At 24.9% G+C, this 19729-nt stretch overlaps 1 protein-coding gene across 2 annotated transcripts; it reads right to left on the reverse strand.

Annotated features, from left to right (window-relative positions):
* Window positions 1-2925: 2925 nt before the first annotated feature.
* LOC129970324 (ankyrin repeat and LEM domain-containing protein 2-like) lies at window positions 2926-19687 on the reverse strand. 2 transcript variants are annotated; one of them, XM_056084450.1, is made up of 14 exons: window positions 19531-19687; window positions 18148-18211; window positions 14362-14409; window positions 13003-13077; window positions 12202-12339; window positions 11073-11230; window positions 10790-10978; window positions 9923-10115; window positions 8888-9051; window positions 8601-8731; window positions 7784-8046; window positions 6748-6853; window positions 5205-5327; window positions 2926-4186 (listed from the first exon to the last, which is right to left on the reverse strand). In XM_056084450.1, the coding sequence occupies exons 2-14, from the start codon at window positions 18200-18202 to the stop codon at window positions 4081-4083; spliced, it is 1749 nt and encodes a 582-aa protein (XP_055940425.1). In that variant the 5' UTR covers window positions 18203-18211; window positions 19531-19687; the 3' UTR covers window positions 2926-4080. The 2 variants fall into 2 exon arrangements, with proteins under 2 accessions (XP_055940425.1, XP_055940424.1); XM_056084449.1 differs by having other exon boundaries at window positions 13999-14409.
* Between the last annotated feature and the right edge of the window lie 42 nt (window positions 19688-19729).

The following is a 19729-nucleotide window of genomic DNA, read 5'->3' on the forward strand; positions in this document are numbered from 1 at the left end:
AAGTAGCATATTAATTAAAACTATCTGTAAATAGTTAATTAAATTTAAATAATTTTATTTTGTTTGAAAAATGCATCTGTATTTATATATATTTTTTTCTTTTAAAATTTTATTATTATGTATTTCGATGATAAAAATTTATTTTGGATGAAAAAAGTTTAAAAAGTATTAATTAAGAGTATTTGTAAATTTTTAATTGAATAAAAGTTATTTAAAAAGAAAAAAAAATTCCTAGCCAGGTTCGAACCCTGATCTTCCGCAGACGGGACGGTTACCTAGCCACCCATATCATCGAGACGAGAGTCAAGTTATCAGTATATAAGCTTTATCAAAAGTTTGAGGACCATTTTCTCGAAACTGACTGGCCATTGCGTCTCAATATTTTCATGAATGAACCTTCTAAATGTATACTATCATTATACTAAATGTCATCCCAATCTCCGTGCCCTCCCCTTATAAGCATATTCTGTATCAACTCTTAATAGTTACCTATGATATGGTTATTCAAAAAATTCTCAGAAACTTAGATGAAATATAAAGAGCGGATGATTCAGTATTAGACATAAATATTTCAAATTTTGAATCTTTAAAGAATTTTGAAATTTAAAGACCATTAAAGAAATTTGTTTATAGCTAGCGTTTTATTGCTCAGTCTTCGTAACATTTGTATGGTTGAAGCACTTATCGTCTTTATTGATTACCTTAAACAAATTTTTTTATCAGGCCAAGTGAATCTGAAGAAGTGGGAGAGTTATTTTATTTATGTGTGTTGCATCAGCATTTAGTATCGACAAAATACTATAAATCAAACTTCTCTAATTACCAAAATGCTAGAACATCAGATTCTTTTAATTCGTAAAATTGATATGGAACTAGGCAAATTTGTTGGTAGGGCAAAAAAAAAAAAAAAAAAAAAAAAAACGTTCGGAAAAAAATTTCCTTAAATTATCGTTTGCATTTTCTCCAGAAATCGTTCAGTTGTTTATTTCAAATAAGTTGTTCAAAGGGGCACCCAAATCTACACTAGAACCAGCTATTTTATCATTTAGGATGAGAGTTGCTCTCTCTTAATAATTGGAAAAATCACAAAAATATTAATGCTTCAGGCACATAATGCGATTTAATAATAATAATTAATTTTATTTATGATATAGTAATATGTTACCTAACAGCACTGAAAAATAATTTATCGTAAATTCAGCCCAAATTTTTTTGTTGATACAAAAAAATTGTAGCTTTTGATCTATTCCTTTTGAAATATACTGGATTTTTTTCTATTTGTTAGCTCAACAAATTGTTCATGTATTTGGACTTTTTGTATCAATTTAATTTGAAAAATTATATATAAAAAATTTGCCCCCAAATCTGTTTAGATATTCAAGAAACGACCATTGTTACAGTCATTATGAATAACAATAAAATGGTAATTAAAAAAATGCCATTTTATTAAATGGGTTGTAAGAGTTTTTCTGGAACCAAGATGCTAAGAGGTAATTTGACTATTATGCACAATGTTTATAGAATTTCCATGGTCTTTAAAAACTCTTTGAATTTTAATTTGCTCAAGGCCCCGAAAAATTACTTGATTCTTTTGTTAGGTCCTTTGAGAATCAAGTAAAATTTGCATGTATTCCGATTCGCGTGACGGGAAAAAAAAAAAAAAAAAAAATCCTATTTTAAAAGTGTTGTTTTAGGTTTTCATGTGGCATCAATAATTGCCAATTTTCGGAAAAAAAAAAGTGAAAATTAATTTTTAAATTAACATTTTGCCTCAATTATTAAGTCAATATTACATTTGGGAATGCTACTATTTAAGATTTTTGAAAACAGTCGTTTTAAATAAGTCCCCCCCCTCTCTTTTTCAAATTTTATTTTTAAAACTTTTTCTGACTATTATTTTCATATTTTCACCACTTTTCCTAAAAATCATAGAGAGAAAACCCAGTCTGTAAATTAGTATTGTTAGAAAAGCACTAATAGTTATTCTTTGAGAACTTTTTTTTTTTCCCTTCAATATAGTTGAATTTTTCGAAAAACAAAGTAGAAGTCAGTCTGAAATTTTTTATATAAAATGTTTAAGGAATAGTTTTCAGTAAACTAAATGATTTATATAAATGGCATTAATCAGCTAGCTTTGGAAAGATTCTCCAAATAAATCTTTCTTTTATTGAATTACAATCAATTTCCTGTTCATCTTTAGTTTTATTTAATAAATGAAAGTAATTTCTTAATTAAATAAAACTAAACTTGCAATTTCTTATCACTTAATTTATACACATTTATAAGAAAAAATATTGAAACATTATTTTAAATATCTATTAATTTTTCAATAAAAATAATTAAAAAAAAAAAGAATTTCATATTGAAAAAAAAAAAGAAAGAAAATTTTTGAATACAGTATTGCAAATTTGTTTATGTCACACAATAATGATAACAGCGACAAATTTCCAGGTAGGTTAGTTGCTTAAGAAGACAGCCCACAGGCAGATTAATTAAAAAATGCTTCCAACCATATAGTCAAATAAATTTGTAAAAAAAAAAAATGATTATATTAGGATAATATTAACATTTTGTCAAATGTATCAAACAGACTGCCATCTGTTTCATTACATTCACTTGTTATTATATATTTATAAATGCTGAGTGTTTGCTTAGTTAATATTGCATATAAATGGAAAAACTGTACAATTATGATAAAAACTAAATGAATAATAACATTTTCATTAAGATACTAGAATAAAAAAGAAGCTCAAATAAATCATAATGTTGTTACACAATATAAAATGTTTAAATTAAAAATGTACTGAAATACGAAAATAAATTGTCCTATTAATAAGAGGGACCTTTAACATAAAGCAAACTGTTAGTGTAAAAATATGCTGAAATAATATTAAGATGGCTATACAAATAAAAAAATACCTTTATTGTTATTTTTTCTCTTATAAAGATAATTATACATTCAATTTAGATCATAATACATGAGTTATTACAAAGTCACTCACATAGCGTGGGTTTATTTTCTACATTAAACCTGCATTTTTTTTTTCAATTTTGCACAGACAATCAGTTATCAATTTCACAAATACACATGCATTTTGCATGATAAAATAAAATAATGAGTAATAAAATATAAACCAGTATATTTTAAAAAGAATTTTTTTTTCAAATCTGCAAATTTTCATTACAAATTTGTAACACAAAATATCTAGTTATATTCTAAATTGCATCAGTAATTAGATGATAATTTATTTTAAAACATATATTTGAATTAATATTACGTCCAAAAATATGTTAGAAATCTTCATTCACAGATTAATTCCTCAACAAGGAAAACCACAAAAAAGTTAATCACTTTTATAATTTTACAATTTATTTCATCTGTCTAATACTTAAGATGAAATATGCCTATATAATTCTCACTTTTAAATTTACTGTACACAATATACATATGTGGTGATACAAGAACACCTACCTGATTGAGAATCAGTAAGAAATGATACATCTCTTCTGATAACCCATGAAAGACTAATAAGATGGTTTTTTAAACCATCTTGAAACATTAACATTTGAATAATTTTTATTATATTTCATACAAAATAGATATAGCTTTCGATTTTGATGCAAAATCTTTAAGTTATATAATAGTAACACATCTCAGTTTTACAATAATCAAAATATTTCTCTGGCAGGGAGAATTTTTTTTTTCATTCTGTATTTCAACAAATTACAGTAATTAACATAAAATAATATTCCAACAACTGTCACATTATAAATACAGTTGAGAGTAAATTGTGTTAGGACCTCTAAGAGGAACCATGTGCAACATTTAAATAATAATCACAATTACGAAAATATTTTTTCTACTATTAACTGGCCTATTATATAATTTAAAACAGTTATTCAATATATCTACATTAATCAAAGACAATGTGCAATTCAAATTCATTACTCATACATTAGTAAGCAGCATTGATAAATAAAATAGCACATTTTTAAAATGCTTGTTAATTTTTTTTCTTAAAAAAAGTTAACTTTAATTTCTTCTATAGCCATATTGAGTTTGAGAATAAAGGATAATGCTCAAAAAAGTTTCTTTCTGGTAGTAGGTTTAAATTCTTTTCCAAAAATCCTAGATTTGTGTGAAGGAAAATCTTTAAGCCGTGAAAGCCGATGTTTCAATGAAGAACTAAAGGAAGAAAGGAAAAACAGATTTTAATTAAAAGATTCAAACAATATATGAAAATAAATAATCATTTGGTTACAGCTAATCATCCCATTGCCACAGAACATAGCCATATAAAAACAGTTTTTTGTGACTAAATGTTATGGTCATTCCCTATTCAGCTACAGAGGCGATTGGTTTCCCAGACCATAGTATTTAATGTTCCTTTTCTTAAGCATAATTTTTTTATCAAAACAAATTACTAAGAAGCATGCATATATATATATATAATTTAACATTTTTTTCAAAATTTTTTACCAGCCTTATTTCTAATGATTTATTTTTCAAACACAAGCAAATGAAAATTTATTTTATTTTATTTTGAATTTAAATTTATATAACATTCATTTAAGAATAATTAAATTAAAAACACTACAAAATAAAGTTCCTACTTGTGTTTTTTTCTTTCAAAACAATGTTTTTTTTTTTAATGCATTGCAGTTATATTGCTACAGAAACATTAAAAAACAAACATAAAGCATTCTGCTTTCCTTTTAAAAAACTTTAATTAGAACATTCTTCTGTAAGCCATATTATTTGTAGAGACATATTTTTAATTAGGCTCACTTTTTCTTAAAATTTTTTAATTCTAGAGGTCAAAGAAAACAGTGGATTTCTATTTATATTGGGATATAATAATTCGCCCCAAAATAAATTTTAAAAACAAGTTCAGAATTTGTAACATGGATTATTGTAATAATATGGATTTGACTTTTGATAATAAAAAATGGTTGAAGATTGCAACAAATGTTTCAATTAATTCTATAGGTTTAAATAGTTACATGAAACTAAATCATTTTTTTAAAGCAACATCCTTTGCCAAACGTTCCCAAATAAATTATTATTAATATGCATAAACAAACATAATTTAATCTATAATATCTGGAGTGGCATTCCAGCCACTTAAATCATTTTTGCAACTAATCACAATAAAAGAGAATTACCAAAATAATGTTTAAATAAGAATTAATGCATAACTTACCAATTCTTCATTTCAGTTGATACCAAAAGTTTCCATTTAGAGACATTAGGATATTCATCCTCATTAAAATCATAATCCTGGATTGCTTGATAAATTTCACGGTCCAATTTTGAGAAAGAGGAACTGCAAAACAGAAATTAAAAATATAATATTTTCACCAATAATGATAATAAAAAAAGATGCCTTTCATAAATAAGAAAATAACAGACATAAAAAGAAATGCTCCATTTTAATTAATAATAGTTCTTTCTTCACACATACATGCACATATTATAAGTAATTCCTTAGATAACAGATATCAGTGCACATTTAATTATTTTTTAATTAATATTATCATGATGGTGGAAAAATCAATATCTAATCAATAACCGTTTAGGATAATGAGTCTAATTTCATTTGACTGACTGAATTAAAGAAAAATTAAGTATATATATATATATATATATTTTAATTTAAAAAAGTCTTTTCTGAAAAAATTAAACTTTCTAATTTATTTGGATAGAGTGATTCACAGTAATTGTAGAATGGAATTAACACTAGGTTAGGTGAAAGGTGTGTCATTCAATGGTAAAGGCATGTAAAACTATCTATAAAACCATAGTTGATGCAGAACTTGCTTTTTTTTATATGAATTATATTAAATAAACATAAATTTTTACAAATATTTTCTTTAACTGCTGAAAAACATTTGAAAATTTTTTGTACTAGATTCAAAACAATATATAACATTATTATTACTTTATTATTTTATTAGAACATACATTTATTATTACCTTAATCCATTTTCTTAGAGATGAATTTTAATAATTATATAGCCTTGGCATATTATATATTCAATAGCTTTTGGAACATTAAATGTAATTATCTTTTGACAATTTAAAAAAATGAGCTTTTAATATATAATTTTTAAAAAAATTGCACTGATAATTAAGCACATTAAATTACATTGCCATTTCATAATTAGTTAATTGATTCTAAATTTTTATTATAATAAAAATATATATAAATTTATAAATTATATTTTATAATATATACTATAATATTTATAAAAAAATTATAAAATTTGATATAAATTTTTTAATTATTATTTGGTATGTATTTTTTAAAATTAGGATTTTTTTTAATAATGAATCCTCAAATTTCAAGAAGTTTAATAAATCATTCACTGTTAACAATACCTCTTGAATTACATTATTAAAGAATATCATATTTATTATATTATTATATATAAAGAATTTATTATAGTTTACCCTTTATAATAGGTAGCAGAGATTTTAATCCAATATTTTCATTCAATGTTATTAATATAAAATTTTAAAAGAAGATATTCTAAAATATAATGTCATTAGTGCCTAGTATAAAATGCAATTTTTTCACTGAAAATTATGCAATTTACCATTGCTTAGATATGGAAGTATTCAAATTTTTAAAAAGAACATAAAATAAATAATAATAAACAATGGTATATTACTGTGTATTATAAACAATTTTCTTAAGTGCACAGATAACTAAGATACAACCAAGTAAATCAGAAAACACATACCCATTCAGAAAAACAGGTTTCTTTAATTCACGTTCTGGAGAGCCACAAGGAGATGTAGGAGGAGTGATAAATTCTGGTGAAGAAGGAGGAGTGTCAAAATCTTCATCTGAAAAAATAAAACGAATGAATTATTATATGTTGCTTACTCTTTTTCACATTTATTCATTTATACATATTATATATATTTCAGTCAGGCTGGTAAAAAATAAATAAATAACTCACTAATTCAAGTATCCTTAATAACTCACTAATTCAAGTATCCTTTAAAAAAAAATTAAATTCCTGTAATAATTATTATACAAGGATTCAATTATGTATATTCTTCATTCTGAAGATTCTGCTACGTGAAAAGAAACAGATTCTAAAACTAAAATAATGCAAGCATATTTCCTAAATATTTAATTTAAATTACTTTTAAAGAGTGAAAAAAATTAGAATACATATTAATAAAATTTAACGTAAAAGCTTAAAAATGCTTTAGATTTTTTTTTTATAAAGAAAGAATGTTTAGAATATCACTGTATTACAGTTAAATATATAATTATCAGCATAAAAAATATTGTTGCATATCAAAATGATTTATAACGATTAAAAAAACTATTTACATAGATTAGTCATCTTTATTATACACAAATTAAAAGAAAGAAAAACAACTAATCATTAGATTTTTAAGAAAATATTAGGTGTTTACTGATTGGAAAATATCATCCCTTGATAAATTTTATATAATTTTATAAACTTCTAAAAATTTCAAAAAGTACCTTTTATGTACAAAAAAAGTACCCTTACTTTATGAATAAGTAAATAAAAAAAAATTAAATATTATAAAGAGGTGTTTAATTTTTTTCTCTCAATTAAAAAAAATCTTAAATATTGATATTTTTGGATTTAAAAGTTTTTATATTATAGTTTAGTTTAACACAATAAGAGACTAGCACCTATATGTTAACCTGGTTAAGAAAACATGTCTAAATGTGCTTCCTCACTATATACAAAATGTAAATATCAATGATTCAATGCATGAAAATTTGATTACCTTTTTTAGTTTTCTCAAAAAGTGAATATAACACATTGACTCGATGCTTAAGAGGATTAATATGAGAAGGAAACTGATGAACTAAGGCAAGGCTCTGTTCAGCAGGTTCTTCTGCATTATAAATAGAAAAAGGTTCCCCATGTTGAAGTTTCTTCAACCGAGCTTCTAGAATAGCTAAACCTTCCTTTGTAGCAAAATTAGCAAATACATTAAAGTCTGGGAAGTATTCTTGCCAATCAACTTTCATATCCTCTGCTAAATGTCTGTCATAAAATAAATCAGAAATCAATAGATATACATGCAAAGATATACATATGTGAATAATAAATTATAAAAATCCTTATTATACTGGAATGCATACATTTTATACATAAAAAAGAAATACCATAATGAATTAAAGGTATTAAGAGCTGAATTCATAAGAGCGAAAAACATTACATGAAAATATAAATACATAAAAAAAAATATTCCAACTTTCCCATCATTTAATTATTTTGCTTACATTTATTATCAGGTATTCTTTTGTTTAATAAGGTATTATCCAAAGTCAAACATACACAAGATTCAAATTCCACCATCATAGGTAATATGTACAGCACATAACACTGTGATTTCTGGATTGGTTAAACAGAAAAATGAATAATGGGAATTAATAGCAAAGGGTGGCAAAAGACTATATAATACTCCATTTACAGCAATTAATTGTCAAGTATAATACTGTTTTTAAGTACAGTTTTGAATAATTATATATTATCATATAAAGTCATTTATTACCAAAAATATTACCATATCATTTTAAGGAGAAAAGAAATCTTACCGGCCAATTCTTTCAACACCCTTCTCAGGATCAGTACGTTTAATTTCGAAGATTTCACCTTGTTCCTCAGGAGTGAATGGAGAATATATTGGAGATGATGGATTTTTTAAAGCTTTATAAAACTGCTGTGCCTAAATCAAGCATGGATATAATTAATGAAAATATTCAGTGCCCTGAGCATTAGTAATAGATAAAATTATAGATCTACATTTTATATCAGTATACCAATTTCAAAATGAATAAATTATAAAACATTAAAAACTTTATTGAAATGATCAGTACTGTACCATTTTAGGAGACATTGGACCAGCAAAAGCTTTAAGAGACAATTTTGGATCATCATCGATCAAAAGTGATGCACATCCGTCAATATCTTTACAAGAGCATGGTTTCCCAACAATGGCAGGAGAAACATCATTACCGGATTTTAACACAGGAACATATAACAAGCCTAAAAAGAAAGAAAAAAAGAAACAGAATTACATTTAAAAAAAAGATTAAAATAATTTAAAGCATAGAAAATTCTTCATTATTATAGGATGAATTATCCACAGTTGATAATTCAAAAATGTAATTAATGAAACCTATCACTTATTAAACCTATTGTTGACTGCATTGCATGGGTACTCTATTCTAAATAAAAACTTTCAGAAACATTTTTTTTTGCTCATCTATATCCTTTTATGGATTTTTTGTGTGGTTTCTGCATCACCCAATTTCCCATGTAATTAGGAGTTTGAAATATATATATATATATATATATATATATATATATAAAATCAAATAATTTTTTCAGTCAATTTTTTTTTTCTTCCACAAAATATACGATGAGAAAAAAATCTTTCATCAATTTCTAATTTAAGAAATAAAATTTAAATAAAATGTAAAAAATTTTGATAGTTTCATATTTGCAAAAGAAAAGTACAAAATAAATAGAAACCAAAGTTCATTAAAATGTAATATATTTCATTAGGAAATGCAGGGATAAGAAGAAAGCATAAAAATCTTGATAATAATTCTAAGAACTCTTTATTACTGAAATAGACAGAAATCTCATCTTGAAATTTATAAATAAATGTAACAAATTTTAAGTACTGTTTGAAATTTATCTTTTATAGAAGCAATTTAAATCAATATATTGCTTAAAATATTTGGTAAGCAAATTAATTCTACATTTATATATTCTGTAGCACAAGCATTACTTTAAAAACTGTTTCTGAAAATGATCAATTTATGTTTTAGATCAACAAATGCTCATTAAAAAAAGTTTTGAAGTTGTACAGTAAGATGACTTTGCACATGCAATATTCAAATAAAATTACCTTCTTCAAATACAGCTTCCATTTCTTCTTTCAAATTAGATGAAACAGAACTTAATCTACTACATATAGTTTCTCGTGCAGTAAAGCCATCCACATTTCTTTTATCCACATCACATTGTGGATGAGACAATAAGACTTTGCAACAATCAATGCATCCAAACTTAGCAGCATAATGTAGAGGAGTATCCCCTGTCTGTCAAAGTCATAAGAAAAAACTACATGCTTACTAATTCTAATACATCTTAATATTTTCATAACACATATTCCAAATATCTTAGATAAATATGCCAAATCTAATTAAGATAAGATAGATACTAATTAAGATATAAGTTATTAAGATAATAACTTTAAAAAAATTAGAATTTATTAGCAAATGCCCAATTTTAATTTATTGTAATAAATCATTCTAAATTTAAAAAAAATATGGATAAAATATTTATACATGCAGATTTACTATATTCAAAAATTTTCTAAAAAAATAATTGTCATTATTGCAATGTAATCTGGTCAATTGTCTGGAAAGCAAATCAATGTTTTCCAGAACTATTTAAAAACATTAAAATTGTTATATGTTAACTACCTCAAAGATTCCAGATTTATTGAAAATTTTATATGATAGCTCCCTTTTCCTTTATATTAAATTGGATATGGAATGAAATGCTATAAATAAGTCTATATTCAGAATACTTTCTTGCTGTAAATAAGATACCTCGGCAATTTTATAAATGTAAATTCTTTTTCAGAGCTACAGTCACAGAAAATATACACAAACAGAAATGTATCATTCTTAAGTGAAATGAATGAATTTATAAGTATTAATCTGTATTGTTAAAAATAAAAGAACTCTGACCAAAAATAAAAACAAACCTTTTGAGTTCCAGTATTTAGGTATAAATCTCTGATCTGATACATCCTTCTGAAGCGCATAGACAGAGACTCATCTGGATATAGGGATTCAGCAAAATGAGGATTTTCAAGAATATCTAGGATAAGTTGACAGATTAAAGGTTTGTTGCACTTTGCTGCAACATGCAAGGCATTAAATCGGACTCCATGCTGAAGAGAAATAATAATAATAAATAAATAAATAGTGAAAGTCTAATTTAATGTGTATAAAATTATCTGTTGTAAGTACAACTGATAACCTTACTTGCATTACAGTTGGAATATCAACTTCTGCAACTAATGTTCTAGGATACATCCAAACTTCTCTAGCAAAACCAACTTCATCCCCACGTTCAATCATTTTTCGTATTTTGCATAATTCTTGACTAGTACGAAATTTCAAGCGGTCATCTTCAGGTGACTCTAAGAAGCAGAAACCAAAAGTAAATACTCACTAAAAAATGGATGTTTAAAATTATAAAGAGTGCGAGTATTCTTTAATACAAATACTTTTTGAAATACAGAAACAAGCAATTAGTGATAATAGTTTAATTTAGAATGCTTGTTTGATTCAGAGCAAACAGGAAAAAATACTTTATCATGAGATAAGCATAATACTCTCATTTAATAATTTCCCACTTATTATATGTGATTAAAAAGTAGCAAGGGAAAACAACTAATAGTTTCCACTTATTATAATAAATAACTCTTTTATATAAGTGAGAAAATAAAAAATGCAATAAAAATTGAATTAGAGACTAGGTAGGTGAATTGCAAAAAGTGAACTACAATTTGAAATAATACAATTAACAATTTCATATTAAATATGAATATAAATTCAAAGTGTTATGGATGTTATATGTGGAACCTCAACAGATAAAGTTTTAAATCTGACAATAATTGTTGCCATGTATTTGTTTTACTCTCCAACAACATCTAGATAAACAATAAACTGGACAATTTTAGAACAAGCAGTATTTAAAAAAAAAAAAAAAAAAAAAAAAGCTAAAAATATAGAAAAGTCTTGCTGTTTAAAGACATAATTTATTTTCAAACATAGCAGAATGCATACTTAAAAAAAATATCAATACTCTAGTGGCTGTACTGTGCTGAGAAATTTTTGCTTTTGGAAGCTATGAAAGAAAGAAGAAATTATGAAGAATACAATTTGGAAGATTTTTTGTCATAGTCTGTAATATAAGAAAGACGCATAAAACTGAAACATGTATTTCACAAAGGCTTGTATTGTATAAGATGGCAAATGAAAATAAGTTAAGCTAGACCATTCTTACACAGCCATGGATTTTTATATAAAACTGAAATAATACTCTTTAAAAAAATGAAAGGAGTAAAAATATTTTATAAAGAAAATATTACATAAAGTGATTCTTTACTTTTTTTCTCAACTCTCTCTAAAGGTTCAAAACTATACTTCAATGCTTCTTCTTTATTAGTAAATTCTTTAAATCGTGCCCCTTTGTATGTTTTGATGGCTTTTAATGCATCTTTCAAATCCCTGAAAATTAAAGAACCTATAAAAGAAATAAATTCTCAATTATAATCAGTATTAAGCAGTTGCTAAAGATTGAGAACAGATTGCAGTTTTTGCATATAAATATTCCCTGTCCCCCTTTTTTTTGTTATCACCAAAATTTTACATATAATTCAGACAAACAAACAAAAGATTTTTATAATAGTAGATAAAACAATCCTTTAGATTAATGAAAGTTATTGAATAAATTACAAAGACATGCAAAGCACAGAGAAAGATACAAATAACAAACATACAAGATTTATTATTATATAATAAAAGGCATAATATACACTTTCACATTCTCTATGATCTACAGGTCTCATTTAATTCTATACTGTATTCTATATAGTATTGAACATTTTGGTACATGTGAAAAGCTTTCAATTAAAACTCAAGTGTTCCAAAAGATGGTGACGTGTTTTTCTTTTTACTTCATTAAAATTTTACTATAGACCTATAAATCACCAACAAAGGATAAAAGGGGAAAATATTTCATAGTTAAGTCATATCAAGAAAAGTTCCCAACACATTCAGTGAGAATAATTTAATCTTTGTTAATATTTTTAATGTTAATTAAAAATTCATTGAATATAATAAAACAAAAAGTTTTAAAAAGTAATTGCTTCTTAAAGGTTTAAACAATATTATATTTCTTCCCAACCTTCTGCAGAAGATTCCATCCCAGCTGGCAAGGCAACAGCATAATACTTCACATTGTCTTTTTTTGGCACAACTTCTGCAAAATAAGGATGAGAATTATTGATATAATATTTCAACATAAAATTTAAAGAGACAGAGAAAAGCAATACCCAGGAACAGTGGTTGTATTATAGAAATGGTTATTATCACATATCAGAAAATTAAATTTCATTATGAGTCAGCAGATTTTAATAATTTAAGTCAGAATATGATTTAAAAATAAATGCCAAACATGCATAATTAAGGAAAAAGAAGGGAAGAAAAACCCATTTAAAATCAACTAAAAAGACTTAATATTGACAATATTTAAAAGACTTGAATACTTACAATAAAAAATGAAAATAATTACAACTTTTTATATGTTATTTTCATATGCTTTAATTTTTATGCACAAATTAACAATAAAAAAAAAATAGCAATTAGGATGATATTTTTGAGAGTTTAGCTAAAATATAATTAATAATGATTATAATAAGTGTCACAATATATGCTTATAAGTATTGATGAAAATTATTCATAAATGAGGAGAAAAATATATATCTCTACTTTTTATTTTCTGCTACTGCATAATAAATCAAATGATGTAGCTTTTACATAATGCATTACAGCCATATCAATGCTTTAAAAATAAGCTCATAAGCCTGGTAGATAATTTAAGGATAATAATAATGCATAATATAATCTGTTTAAATCTGTGGCTTTTGAAAATTTTTATTAGAAAAAACAAGCAATTTTAATAGAAATGTCAGTAGATTTTTTTAAATTAAATCATTAATTTTAGTTTAGTAATGTATGTAATATTAGATAAGTAGTCATTTATTTTTGGACAATTAAAAGTCTATAAATTAGGACATTGCAGTTTATAAAATTACATTAAAACTGTCAAAATTAATAGTTTTATTGTGAGTGAACAGTTTTCTAGCAAATATTTAAAAAAACAAAAATTATAACTATTTACCTGCATTTTGCTCCATCCCAGTATCACCCATAGCCATATAGGCTTTATTGTCATTATTAAGATTTGCTTCTAGATTAGAATCCGAAAATCCATTTTGGTCAGCAGATCTATAACTATTGTCAATAGAGCTGTTTTTCTTGTCAATGCAGCTATCATTATATTTAGCAAAATTACTATTTTTGTCAGTGATGCTATTATTATCATCAGTAAAGTTACTATTCTCATCAATAAAGCTATAGTTAAAAAAGCTACTTTTCTTAATAGGAGCGTTATGTCTTTTGACAATGAAGCTGTTTTCTTTGCAGATAGAGAATTTATCTGAGCTATCAGAAAGGCTAAGCCTTGAGAAAAGGTCTGACAAACCCAAAATATCTCCATCTATTTGCAAGGCCATGGAGTCTCCACAAGATTCTGGAAAATAAAATAGATAAGTATATAAATTCATTAACAAATATCACTTTATATTAATATACTAGTAATTATTTATTATGCATAGGAAAGAAACCAAATAAAATATTTCCCAAATTTAATAACATATTCAAATATTTTGAAATTGAAGGAAATGAAAATTTAAGTTTTTAGAAAAGAAATACTCTGATTGTTACAAATTCATTTGTTGAAAAAAAAAATAGACATTAAGTCAAGATAATTTAAAATTCATTAACACAGATATATTTTAGAAAAAAAAAATACTATTGGAATGCATAATTATTACCTTCCTTGATGATGTGTAAGGTTTATATAAAGTTTGTAGATTTAAATGTTTTCTATCTCTTTATTTAATTATATTATTTTTGCTGGAAGGTAACCTAATTAATTTTATTGAATCAACTTAATTTTTATCATTTGCTAGTGAAACTTTATATTAATGATTTTAAAAAATACAAGTAAGCACACACATGTACAAACATAAAAACTTTTAAACTAGCTTTAAACAGCAACTTTTTACCAGTTCCACTTTTACTCTGAATTGGTCTAAAGAGAAACAAAGATGGTTCTTGTATTTTATGATACGTAAAAAAGAGGCAACAACTAGAGAAAGGAGGTAGGGGGCGTAGGTGATTCTTTAAAGCCTGCTATTGTAATGGAGGGAGTCTATTAGATTAAATGATTTAATAACTTTTTATTTCTTGCTTTACTGGGACTATAAGTTTAAAAATTATAGCAATAGCTTCACTGATTTCTCCCCCCCCCCTTCTTTTTTTTTTCTTTCTCTCTCTCTCTTTTTTAAATCAACATGTGAGATTATGAGGAAATTCATGCATAGTCAAGATTTTAAAATTCATATTGATGTTTTTATATATCACACATCATGCATACAATTTTGCTTTGAAGGGTTTCAAGTCTTGTTATGATATTTTGCCACCAATAGTTAAATTGATGATACATGGTTAATGACTTCATTAATAAAAACTTTGCTAATGTTATACACAGTTAATAGAACTTGTTTGGGATGCTTCATATTTCTTACTTTTGCTGAAGTAATTCTTATAGGTTGGGTGATTTTTAAGGTAAACTATTTCTCATTGTCAGAAAATGATACTGTTAAACAATCCTCCAGTTCAAAGATAGGCTGCTAGATATTTATTTTTACATTAATTTGGATTTTCCATCTTGTCAGTTTTTCAAATGATTTATGGACCTATCAAGTTTTCCAATGAACTAACTTGGATTTTGACTGAAACACAGAATTAATGTACTATCATCATCAAAAAAAAAATTTCTATTTCACCATTTTGAAAGTTATTATTGGCACATAAATTGAAACAATCCTGACAGAATTCAGAAATTTATTCTATACTAGCTAGGACTTTTTGTTAAAGGAAACTATTGTCTTTTTTGGGTCACAAAAATTTTCATCAATTTAGGAAGCATTATAGAAAGTAACATTAGTGCATCTCTGGGATATCTATTTCAAGCATTTTCAAGGTGAACTCAGTGATCGAAACTCAGCCAGAAATCTTTGAGTAATAATTCTGGTGATCTTTCATTGATGACTTGAAAATAAAATGTTTATTATTTCAGAAATATATCAAGAATAAGAACCAGCTACTAGACAAAAAGGATAAAAATAGCAACAAAAAAAAACTTATGTTAGACAGAATACACAATGAAAAACACATTATCAGAAATACACACTCATAATACATAACTAATTAATGCAGGATTTTCTTTAAAAATATAAAAATATAAAATAAAACTTGCAAACATGTTCTAAAAACAGCAGTAAATATAGCCTAAAAAATAAATCAAGGGACTGATACAGCAATCCAGCTAATAAAAGAAATAATATAACTTTTCTAGTTTTACTGTGTAAATAATTTATTATATAGAACAAAAATTTAGATTTATCAAGCAATTTTGATTTGGAAAAAAAAAAGGGGGGGGGGAGAGTGAAACATATTTAGAAATATTACAACAATTTTCATGGATTCTAAGCCATTATATCATCAGGTAAGAAATTGTGGTAGAACTTATAAAAAAGAAGACAATGAATTAAGGTATGCCAATTAAAGACTTGAAACTGAATCATAATTAAAATGTATTACTCAAGAAAATAACATGATTTTTTTATATCTAAAAAAAAAACCACTTTTACATTATTAAAATTACTCACAAATGAAAAACAAAGCTCCCCTCCTTGAAATTAAAGTAAAATATATTTGAAATTTCATTAAACATTTAACTATATTTGTATAAATGTAACTATATATATATAAATGTAATTGTTGCCTTAAATCACTCTTTTTCAATAAATAATTGCACATTTTCTTTTTATACAATGTTGTCCTAACAACTAATAAACTTTTTAAGTCATTAAAGATGGCTTTAAAAACTTTTTCTCGAGGGGCTGATTAGAATTTTCATGTTGCTTTTAAAGAGAATAGAATTAATGACTGATACTTATGTTTAGAATATTACCATTATTAAAAAAAAAAAATCCTTGAATGCTAGATTAATCTATATCCATATGCTTTATAACCTGACCATAAGTGACTTCGGTTTGAAACAAATTCAATTAAAAAATTATTGATTATAATATCAACAATTAAGTTGAATGATTACTTTTGCATCTTATTTGTTTAATTAGGTTGACAAATCAATGTAGTAGTATACTTAGTGCTTTAATTTTTTTCTTCTTACTCTATGCAAATTCTTAAATTGTATTCCATCCAAGAGCTGTACAATGATTATTATTGTTAAAATACCTATAAATTCATAAGAAAGATATATATTTAAAATATTTTCATTACAAGAAACTGCTCTCCTCTGAATTAAATAATTTCAACATTAATAGCTAAATACAAATAGAAACTTTATAAAGATATCCAATTATCTCCAAGAGACTTTTAATAGACATTTTATCTTTGCATACAATAATCTACCAAATTTTGACACTTTTTAGAATCTTTTTTATTTTTAAAAACAATACAAATTTCATCATGCTGAAATTCTTTCTGCTATTCAATGTCGTATTAATGTTGGTTCTTGAGATTTGATTTTTCATATCAGATCATTAAAAACAAGATGTGATTAGCCTATAATTATATAGAAGCAAACTTTAACATGTAAGCTTTCATTGAATATTTTTCTATTCATATTTGGTCTTTTCGTAATAACTATATACTTTTCATTTGAATGCAATTATTCTACATAATCCATAATGGTAGCTGTCAAAAATGCCATTATTTGAAAGACATTTTAAAATTAATATTATCTGATATATTCTGTCTTGCAAATATTTTATTAAAAAATAATAAAGATAAATAAAAAAAAATGTCTTTCCTGAATCATTAATCAGTAAATGAAATAAATACATAATTTAAATGTCTTTGTACTTCCACAGTTTGTTAAAAAAATTATATAATTTTAACTCATTATGTATACATAAAAATATATTGCAAAGTACATTACATATGAAAAATATATTGAAGAAACTAAAATTTCAGATATAAGAACAAAACAAAGCATAATTTGAAAACACTACTACTAGCAAACAACATAAATATATTAATGGACATTCTTAATTTTTAAAGGATACTTTTCAGAATAAATTTTTAATAATTACAAGAAATGTAACCGACACATTACAAATGGACTTTTTTTTTTTATAAAAATTAATAAATTTCAAGAAGGGATTTTACTTACCATCCATGTTTGAAATATTAAATCTATTATCTGTTTTCCCACGTGCAGGAGTCATTAGTATTTCCTATAAGGAAAGAGCAGAAATATAAGATGTGTTTCCTGGAAATTCATAATGACTCCTATTATATTATCAAAACAGTTAAAGAAACTTTAGAATGATAGAAATTCTTTCATTAATACGTATATGTTATGATCAAAGTAATTAATCAGTTATTACAAATAATAATAAATATAATCCAATGTAAATATGCCATAATTTATACAAACAGCAAAATATGTTCCATTTCAAAATCAGATTTAAAATCTTATAAAAACAACTTATAATCAGAAGGCATTTAAAAATAAGCATTGTGAAACTGTGGTAGCTAACTTTTATATAACTACTGAAATAAGTTGATATTACAGTTCTTCAAAATTTGACGAAAAATTAAATTCATAGAAGTTAACGAACTCCTTTATAAATTTAATCATTAATTTTACATCGAATATTTAAATCCATCATCAACAATCTCAAACAACTAGTAAAAATCATTCCTGAAAAGTATTTTTTGAGATGGAAAATCTTTGGAGCATGGATTTTTTGAACAGGTATTAAATGAAAGGCATTTTTAGAAATGGAAAAATTTAAGAGACAATATCTTTCAGTTTTTAATATTCATAAATAAGATTTTACAATGTTTATTTGTACTAAACCATAATTTTTTATAAATAAATTCGAAATTTATTTTGACACACATGAATTTATTTTATCTCTACATTTAGCAATATCTTCCATTGCTCCACTCTTACATTGCGCAATCTCTTCCATTAGAAAAGGATTTAAGCTAAGTATTTAAAATAAAAGTGATCTCAAATTTTAAATAGAAATGAAATAGTTAAAAATCTTAACCCTTTTCAATTGAAAAATGTTATTTGTCAATAATTGTATTGACTATATATTACAGTATTCAGAATTGAGGAGAAAACTGAAATGATGCATCATTGTAAAGCATTAAATAAAATCTTGACACATCACAATACACGAGATATTGCTGCTTTTATCCACTCTACAATAAGATACATTTTGTAACCAACCTATACAACTACTCATCCCTACTATTACACTAGAGTTTTAAAGCCCTATTAAGAGACATTAGAAAAATATGTTCATACATGTACTAGGGAAAAAAAAGAAAAAAAATCCCAAATTCCATCCTTGAAAAAAACTGAGTAATAAGCTTACTTATACATTGATTTTTTTCAGTTTATTTACATAATTTTTTTAGATATCATTTATTTATAAATTAATAATGACATATTTTTCACAAAAAGTCTGTTAACTGAAAATAAAGCATATTATGTCCTAAAATAGATATATTATATGGTGAAATCATTTCAACAAACCTCTTCCCTATTTTTTCTGTTTCTTTTAAAAAGAAAACTGTATTACTTAATGTATAACAACCAACTTTGAATATTTCGCCAGAATCCATGTTGATTGTTTTGATGACGTCATAGTAACAGTCAGTGAATCATGAATGGACCAGTTTCTTTATCAACAGTTGCCAGCAGTAATCTTCATACTCTGTCACTAATCCGTTCT

The sequence above is a fragment of the Argiope bruennichi genome, chromosome 1 (genome assembly GCF_947563725.1).
Source record: "Argiope bruennichi chromosome 1, qqArgBrue1.1, whole genome shotgun sequence".
Lineage (NCBI taxonomy): Eukaryota > Metazoa > Arthropoda > Arachnida > Araneae > Araneidae > Argiope > Argiope bruennichi.